The following is a 10181-nucleotide window of genomic DNA, read 5'->3' as shown; positions in this document are numbered from 1 at the left end:
AAAAAAGTTGAATTTTTTAGATGATGAAAAATATATTGTTTTATTGAATAGTAAAATTAATGGATAAAAATAAGGACTATAAGCATTAAAAAAATAGATAAATTAACTATAAATATTAAAAAATATTAAAATAAAATTAGAGGAAAACATATGAGAATCCTAATTATTATGAAAATTTGAAAATAAATTTTAAAAAGTTATATTGAGATCATAAGCATTAAAAAAATATCAAATTAGAGTAATTAGGTTAATTATTTCCAAAAATATGATATAAATATTAAAATTCTTTTGAAGAATAACAAATAAAACTAATTAAAATAAAAAATAAAAATATCAAATAAATAAGGAGAGAATACATTTTTGCAATCTTAACCGCTGAAAATATCAAATAAATAAAGAGAGAATACATTTCTGTAGCCTTAACCTCTGCTACTCTTATACAAGAGTCATGGATGTCATTGACAAGACACTTATGCACGCACCCTTCTGAAATCATTAGAAACGTTGAGGCCTTGAGGGGGTGTTTCGTGAATGTCATTTATGTTGACTTTTAGCTCGTTGATTGGTGAAGAAGTTCAAAAGGTATTCTTTTAAGCTAAATTGAAAAAAATTTCTTTAGTTAGTTTTTTTTATTGGCTTTTAGCTTGTTTTCATCTTTTTTTCTCTAATAAACAACTAACAATCGATATCCAAATTTACCAAATATTGTCTTAGATATTTGGTTTATTAAACTAGCTTAAAAATCAGCAAAAATAATCAATACTTCAACAGCTAGTCTCTTGAGAGACCGTCTCTTTAAGAGACGTATTTCAAGCTCAACCCATTAAAGATTAATCTCTACTTATCGTTTTCTTAATGCCCACTTACATTATTTTTAATGCTAACTTACGGTATCCTTAATGCCTACTTTTAATATCTTAAATGTCTACTTACATCATTCTTGATGACTAATTACAAAATTTTAAAAATTATATAATGGACCAACCCAATTTGAAATGGCCTCTCAAAGAGACTGTCTTCCACAAGAATTTGTAATACTTCAAACTAGTCAAATAAACCAACTAATACAATTAACAATAAACAACAAACAACTAACAACCAATAATTATTTACCAAACCCACGAAAAGCTCATGTCTCCGGTAAGTTGCAAATAGACAAGGGACTACACTGAGCCTGGCACGACTCTTTAAAATTCACGCTCAAGATTACCGTGTGGTGGACTATATATTGCACCCACTGGCCCAATAGAATCAATGAAAATAGCCCATAAAACTAATTTTTTCAACTCATTTTAATGGTGTGATTCAAATGTTAAATAAATAATATATTTATTTTTTGAACATCAATCAACATCAATACGGGATTCTTAATCCTAAAAGATTTGGATTGACCACATAAAACAATCATACATTATAATAAAATGTTTGGAAAATTTCAAGTGTCACACCTTAAACGAGTTTGCCAAATGAAACTCATTTATTGGCTAAAGAAAAATGATATAGCATTTAATCTTGACCAATATCTCTATAATTAAAGTATCTTTAACTAATTAACATTGATTTATAGTTAAATTAAGTAAATAAGAGAAAAATATATATTGCATAATATATTATTGATATCATATCATATCATACATTATACTTCCTTCATTCCAATTTACTTGCAATGTTTGCTTTTTACACAATCCAATGCAGTAATTCAATCCTTAATATCTCTAATTATGTATAATAAAAAAGTATAAAAATTTGATATTAATAATCTTTGCAATAAAACGAATCAAACAAGATCTCACTTGATTATATTTAACTTATAGATTAAAAACTAATCACAAATTAAGAGTGATGAATGAATAGTGCCAAGTTTTGTAATGTTGCAACTGATATGGAACAGAGGAAGTACTAAAAAGTTTGGAAAATTCCAAGTGCCACAACTAAGGAGAGTTTGCCAAATGGAACTCATTTATTGGCTCAAAAAAATTACATGGCATTTGATCTCGACCAATATTTTTACCATTAAAGTATCTTTAATTAATATTTATTAATAGTTAAATTGAGCAAATTAGAGAATATAATATACTGCATAATATATTATTGATATCATATCATATTATATATTCTCTCCTATTCTCCACAAGTGTCCCATTTACTTTTTGGGTACTGTCCATATCTTGCTCTTAATTTTTATTTTATTATAAATTTATAAGTTAAAATATAGTCAAGTGTAATCTTATTTGATTCTTCTCAATACAAGGATTATTTATACCATTTTTTCATAATTTTTAATTATGCACTATTAGAGATATTAAAGATTGAATAAGTGCATTGAATAGAGTGCATAAAGCAAATGAGACACTTGTGGTGAAGAGGAGGAAGTATTATACTATAGAGCTTGGAAATTTAAAGTGTCACATGAAAGAGAGTTTGTCAAATGAAACTTATTTATTGGCTAAAGAAAAATGACATGACATTTGATCTTAATTAATATCTCTACCATTAACTTATCTATAACTAGCATTTATTTATAGTTAAATTGAGTAAGGTAGAGAGTATAATATACGACATAATATATTGTTGTCAATTTCAAAAATGATAAAGTTAATTTATACATATAATTGTCAAATTGAGTGTTTTTATTACATAATATTCTTGTACACCTGAAGCCATCTTCCAATCAACTTTTTTAACAACTTTCTCTGTGAAGAATTTAGCATTATCCTCTTCTAATCATCACCATTTAATCCTATGTTTCAATTTGGCTTTCTTAACCTTTAATCTTTTGAGCATCTAATATAAGGAGTTTGTGTTAGGTGGCTACACACTTTCCAGCAATAACCATACAACTTAGGCAACTACCTATATCTATCATACTTGTTAAAAAAAAACAAACTCTACTTTTAAAACTCAATAAGTGACTATTTCTCTTCTTGGACTGTGCGTTAACTAGAGCTGTTCAAATGTGACCCAACCCGAAAATCTGAACCGAAATCGAAAGTTAACCGACCTGAAAATATGTTTCTTTTTTAGGTTTATCAAACCGACATTATCCGAACCAAAGTTGCACCCGAACCGATTTACGATCGAAAATCGTAAAATCGAACCTGAGCTGCAACCGATTTTTATAACCGACATATAACCGTTAACCGAGATTACCCGAACCTAATAGTGACCGACCCGAGTAATACTCGACTTGAATCATGCTCAAAACCGAACTTGATCCGGCTAAAACTGACTTAACCCGAACGAATTATTAATCGACATGCTGTAAACCTGAACCAATTTTTAACATAAAGGTATGATCGACTCATGCTCAATAATCTTATTAGTTAATCTAATAAAGTAATAGAAATTTTAATAAATTAAATTTTATACATACATGGTTTCATATATTTAGAGTTAATAATCAATGGCCAATGTTTATTTAACTATTTTTAATCAATTTAGATGAAAAGTGATAAAACTTTAATTTTAATTTACAGTCAAACAAGTAAAAGTAACAAAGTAATAATCACTAACTGATTTGCATTTTAACTATTTTGCCTTAACAAAGGGGAATCTTATCATCAATTAAAAAATGTCTGACAACTTAATCTAATATTGAATCGATCTATAGTAATTAGTAATTCGTAGCCGAATTCTACTGGAAAATAATACCTGAACTCGATCTGTACCCGATAAAAACCGAACCAATTATTAACCGATGACAGTTCGAGACCGATTGACTACTCGACACGAACTTCAATCGACACCGAACCGATGCTAACCCGATAACTCAAATAACTGATCTTCATACGAATCGTGACTAACCGACCTGACCCGAGTGTGACCCGCCGTAACACGTATCTGAAAAACAACCGATCTGAAATAAACTGAACCGAATGACACCCGTCCGAAACCGACCCGATCACCCGAATGAAGACCTCTAGCGTTAACTACTAACAAATTGTATGAGTGCAAAATCTAAATTGACTCTACTTTTGCATTCCTAGTTTCATAGTCAAGGCTTACATGCAGGGCCGTCTTGTACATTTCAAAGGCCTTAAGCAAAATATAAATTATGGGCCCCTAAAATCTAAAATTACGTTTTATTATATTTTGATATTTGTAAATTTATTTATCAATACTTTAATTAGTACAATTATTTTTTTATCAATATATTAAAATATTGCTAAATTTTATAATTACATGGAACCAACAACTATTAATCATAAATTTAAATAGCCATTCCTTTTAAGTTTAAAGTTTAACCACTATTATCACTTATCTTAATTGAACTAATAATAAAAGTCGTAAATTAAAAATTAACAAGAGAAATTATATTGCTCACCTACAATGATTTATACTAGTATATCCTAATTATTCAATACAAGCTGATAATATAAATTTATTAACCAATTTATATAATTATTTTTTAAAAAAATAAATTGAATGTGAATACATTAAATTTTGGAGTAATACTCTCTCTATCCATTTAATTTTACTACGCAATACACAAAAGCCGTTATTTTAATTTAATTATATAGCAAAAATATAAAGTCCTCTAAAAATCGGGACCCTGGGTGATAGGTAGCTCATGGTGATCCCCTAGTAGCCGGCCTTGCCTTCATGGATACTTTCATAGCCACTACAAAATAACTCTACGTGTCCATTCAGATCACCTGTTGACACTGTTGTTAATCATTTCCTCAATCCCTCTTGCGATGCATAGACCCTTGGACGTTCCAAATCTCTTTTATCAAATATCACTCACTCTTATAATAATCCTATTGTTCTTTCTCGAAGCTTCGAATAGAAGGTAGTTAAAATTTTGTCCCATAAAATCATATTTGTGGTTTGTCGTTCCTTACTGTTTTGAAATGTTGATGAATATCCCAGAAATTGCTGGCTAATGAATGGTTAGTTGGTTAACCATTTAAATAAATGAAAAAGAAGTTAACCGTGTTAATTGGCTAGGGAAATACCATTACTCTCTCTTTTACTTTATCTGTATGAGAAAATTATGGATTTATGTTTTTTTTTCCACAGCTTATTTGAAAATTATACCAGAATCCAGAATGTAGGGATTAGAAATTTAGAACATCCAAATTCCAATCGTAGTCAGGTCTTGAATTTCCAATAGTAGTCAAGAAGAATCGGTTGGTACACACCCATGTAACACTCTCTTTAGATACTTCTCCCAAAAAAACAAAAAAAAAAAAAAAAAAAAAAAAAAAGTCAAGAAGTAGTTAATATGAATATTGCTATATCACTTATTTTTTAGTCTATATTAAATAACGTGTTATTTAATTCAAGCAATGTTCATATATATATATATATATATATATATATATATATATATATAGGATAATGATATTTACAATCCTAAGAGTTGCATATAAAAGTCAATAAATTTTTCTTTTTTATCAATTATTTTAGTTTTTAAAATAATTTAACATGGAAATTGGAATTAATTAAATGGAGGTGTTAGGCAAATTAGCTTGTAGGCAATTTTAGCTTATTTTGATAGAAATAGAGGGTTGGACGGTCAAACCATCCAATGCTAGTGTTTGGTAAATTAACTGATTGAAACAAGTTATTGTCATAAATTAGCTGGTCAAACCAATCAATAAACTTAATTGGTCAACTCAGCCAATATAATCAACTACCAACTAGTGTTCTACTGGTTAAGTCATATTCAATCATCCTCACCCTTTTTAAAATTCTTGAATTTTAATTTTCTATCTTGTTTATCGATTTGCCAAGAACCATTTGTTGTTCATAGAAAAAAGAAATATTCCCTCCGTTTCTTAATGAAGTTTCATAAGGATTGTTCATGGAAATTAAGAAAAATAGAATCTTTTAGATAGTGGAGATATTATTTTATTGAATAATAAATTTGATGGAGGAAAAGTGAGGACATTATATATTAAAAAATATTAAAAGAAAGTTAGTGGAAAAAATATAAGGATCACGACTAATAAAAAAATATTTTTATAAGGTTTGTGGATAAACATGTGGAGATCACAAGGAATATAAAAATGTTAAAATGATGTTAGCAGAAGATATGCGGGGACCATAAACATTATTAATATATTAAAATGAAGATAAGTAAGATTATTTTTGTCTAAAATTTTTGTTATAAATGAAAGTTCCTTATATGAACAATAAATAAAACACTCTAAAATGAAAATTGAAAATTTCTTTAAGAAACAGAGGGATTATTTTATCTTTTAACATAGTTTATCCGGCAGCTAAAATTTCCACAATGGTACGTTTACCGACAATTGCTTGACTTTGCTTATAACAATTGTTTACGGGGAATTCCTTAACGGGTGATTAGGGATGGTATCATTGATTCCATTGACATTTCCTCCCTCCTCCGTCCCCTACAATACGTAATACCAGCATTTACACAAGTGCTAATAAAAAAGTGATAGTGGTAGAATAATTTAACTTTTTTATTATTTTTCTACAATAATCTCTCTTATTGCTTAATTATAACTTAGCTTAAATTTGAGGGTATTTGCCTAAAGTAAATTCAACTAACCAAATAATCTGTTATAGCAGATAATCTACCAAAATAAGATAAATTGAAAATTAATGTGAAAATAGAGAAAAAAATTTAAAACTTACAAAAATAATGCTATAAAAAAATCAGAATTTTTTTTAATATTTTTTACATTATATTCGATATTTTTTAATTAATTTTTTTAAAAATAAAACTTGTTATAACAAGTCATCCGGTTATCGGGTTTTATTTAGGCAAATGCCCCCTTAAATTTGAAATATTTATAATTAATTAATAGGAGAAGTTATTGTGAAAAATCATGAAGTAATTAGATTATTTCAAGTAGTTTTTCTAAAAAAAAATATTGTAATGTCATAGGGACAAACTAGAATATAATTGTTGGTAAACAGATAAGAATAGAGGGACTATTAGCTACCAACATGTTTTCTATGCTAATTAATGTAAATAAGAAAAACAATACTACGAAGAATCTTTTTAAATAAGTTTATTTAAATGATGTTAGTAATGATTCTTAATCTATGCCTTTGTGACATAGGTTACATAAAACCTTATAAAATTATGATTTCAGAATTTTAATTTCAATTTAATTTCCAAAGTGCTAAATGCAAACAATTATTGTTGTATTAGGTTAAATGGATAAACTTAATTCAAGTATAATATTTTAAAGCGTTGTAAGATGTGGGCTTGCAGTTTTGCTTTCACCAAGTTATTATTGTTGTAGAATTATCTCTTTATGAAAATCTTTTTCGAGCTGAAATACTCTTTAACGGCATCTTTAATTTATGAGTATAGATTGTGTCTTTTTTCCCTCAAGATCTGATCATAGTTCATTAGTTTTTATAGGCAAGAATATGATGATGATGATTTTAAAGTGTGTAAAAGATCTCCTATTTAACAAGGCTTGCAATTCTCATGATGAGGTAATTTCTAGTAGAACGATTGAAGAGTAGCACTAGTCACTAGAAAGCTCAACGTTACCAACACCAAATTACATAGTGGTCTTTAAGGATGCGCGAGATAATCGACTGCACAAGTTCTCCCTCTTTCTTCTATATATGACCAAGTTAATCAAAGAAAGAAATATATTAAGGTTATTAATAAATAAAATATATTTACTATAAATAAGGCGCAAAATAAAAGTTTTGCATAAGAATTCCAAAATTTTCGTCGACTTTGCCAAATTATTGACTTGAACTTATAAAGAACCAATGAAGATATTTAATTTATAAACTGAATTTACTACTCATATATACTATATATATATATATATATATATATATATATATATATATATATATATATATATATATATATATATATATATATTACATTAAAGGGGAAGTAGATACATACTGACATAATTATTCTAGTAAATTTAACAAATACTCAAGAATATTATCATTTGCTAACAAAGGGAGTTGCAATAAGCATAGGAGGATCTCGTGTTTGTACAGCAAGACCAGCAATTTCAGTCATGTCTATCGCACTTCCATTGGGTAATTGCCAATCAAAGTCGTGAACAAGAGTAGCAATCGCAAGCTCTGCTTTTACAACACCAAATGATATCGCAGGGCAAATCTTTCTCCCCGCTCCAAATGGAATATAGTTAAAATTTTGACCCTTAAAATCATGTGTGTTATTTAAGAACCTCTGCGGACGAAATTCTTCGGGTTCAGTCCAATAAAGAGGATCTCTATGAATTGCCCATACGTTGATGATTGCGTGTGTTCCTGCTTCTATGTCATAACCATTTATATTAACGTCCTTTGATAACTTTCGAGGAATCAAGGGAAAAGGAGGGTGCAACCTGAGTGTTTCCTTCACCGCTGCTTTTAAATATGTTAATTTCTCCAAATCATCCTCGCAAACCTTTTTACCATTGCCTGCGACGACTATTTTTCTAACCTCTTCTTGCACTTGTTTCATAATTTTGGGATGTCTAATTAGTTCAATCATTACCCATTCTATTAGTGTATAAATTGTGTCAGTTCCACCAACAAACATATCCTGCAATAACATACATCAATAAATTTAATTATCATATAAATTTTGGCAAGTAATTAAATATATGAAATGCAATAATAATATATATATATAATATATATGCTTACGTACCATTATAACAGCTTTGATACTATGAGGTTGAAGTGCTACTTTATTTTCCTTTTGAGCTTGTAACAAAATCTCCACAAAGTTCATGGTCCCATGATCTTCTTTAGTATGGATGTTATTATTTTGTTTATTATTCATTTTAATTTGATTTTCTTGTACAACATTTTCAAGAATATGATCCAATCCTTTAAAAACTCTATCCATTTCACCATCTAAACCCTTGAGTCGATCCATCCAACCAAGCCAAGGGATTACATCTTTAAAGCTATTATTCCCAAGCAACTTCATAGCATCATTCAATAGCTTCTTAAAATTACTACCCCCCTCATTATTTTCACTATACTTCTTACCAAAAGACGCCCTACAAATTAAATCATTCGTAAAAAGCATTATAATCTCCCTCAAATTAAATATCGAACCATCAGATTTCTTAATTTTTTCAACCATTAAAGATGTCTCTTCTTCTTTTATAACCCGTAAAGATTGAACCTTTTTCGTACTCAAAAGCTGAGACACACAAATACTTCTAATTTGCCTCCAATAATCCCCATAAGGAGAAAAAGACATATCAGTAGCATTGTAAAAAAATTTATTAACAATATGAGAATTAGGCCTATTAGAAAACGGAATGTCATTATTTTTCATGACTTGTTGGGCATAATATGCAGATGATACGACCAGGGTTGGCTGACAGCCGAAATGGAGCAACATTAGGCCGTTTCCATAAAGCTGGGACAAAGCTTGAAGTGTACGATGTGGTAAAACTCCAAGCTGGTGTAAGTTACCAATGATTGGGAGCTTTGGTGGTGATGGTGGCGACGCCGTTTTCTTTCCATTACTTCTCTTTTTTGTTTTCATTTTGTACAAAATTGTTATTACAAACACTAAGAATATAGGAAGGGAAAATAAATGGCACGAAAACAACCTCATCATTTTTTGTAACAAATCTACAAACATTATTTTTTTAATTCTTATTTTTTGAAATATGATGATGTATATAATATTATTTTATGAAATATTATATATGGGTTTTTGTTTGAGTTACTCCAAAGTGCATGCATGTATATATATAGTACTCCATATAAGAAAAGTATGCTGGCACTCAGGTTAATGGGCCTTGTTGGGTACTAAGAATAATATTCAACTTAAATTCAATAAATATTAACTGTTTTTTATTATTAATATATGTTGTTCAAGGTTGAATAATGGGTTATGGGTTTATTTTTACTTCCTAGTAACTTCACTAATATTCTTCTTTTATTTTTTTTTATTAATTGGTAACTTGTTAATTGTTTTTGTTTTATTATAAGACGAGAAAATTACAGTAAATAGTGCGATTGTACGTATTTGGGTAGCTAAGCACTAACCGTCCGTTTGATTAGTGGTTCTAAATAGTGGTAATGAAAATAATTTATAGTGTAAAATTTCATCAAAAGTTCCATATCATTCCCATAACAATGAAACTTTTTGATCACAAAATAGTTTTTTTGTTTACAAATTTCCATTACCACCTAACACCTCTCTCCCAATGGTAATACATTAGAATGAATTTTATGAAAAAAAT

General features: G+C 28.6%; 1 protein-coding gene across 1 annotated transcript; it reads right to left on the bottom strand.

Moving 5' to 3' along the window:
• Window positions 1–7903: 7903 nt before the first annotated feature.
• LOC130813604 (cytochrome P450 736A117-like) lies at window positions 7904–9475 on the bottom strand. The gene is made up of 2 exons (XM_057679439.1): window positions 8621–9475; window positions 7904–8512 (listed from the first exon to the last, which is right to left on the bottom strand). Exons 1-2 carry the CDS (start codon window positions 9473–9475, stop codon window positions 7904–7906), a joined length of 1464 nt encoding a protein of 487 aa, XP_057535422.1.
• Window positions 9476–10181: the final 706 nt, after the last annotated feature.

The sequence above is a fragment of the Amaranthus tricolor genome, chromosome 5, assembly GCF_026212465.1.
Source record: "Amaranthus tricolor cultivar Red isolate AtriRed21 chromosome 5, ASM2621246v1, whole genome shotgun sequence".
Lineage (NCBI taxonomy): Eukaryota > Viridiplantae > Streptophyta > Magnoliopsida > Caryophyllales > Amaranthaceae > Amaranthus > Amaranthus tricolor.
Note: the sequence above shows the minus strand (reverse complement) of the source record. Positions and strands in the feature narration are given on the sequence as shown.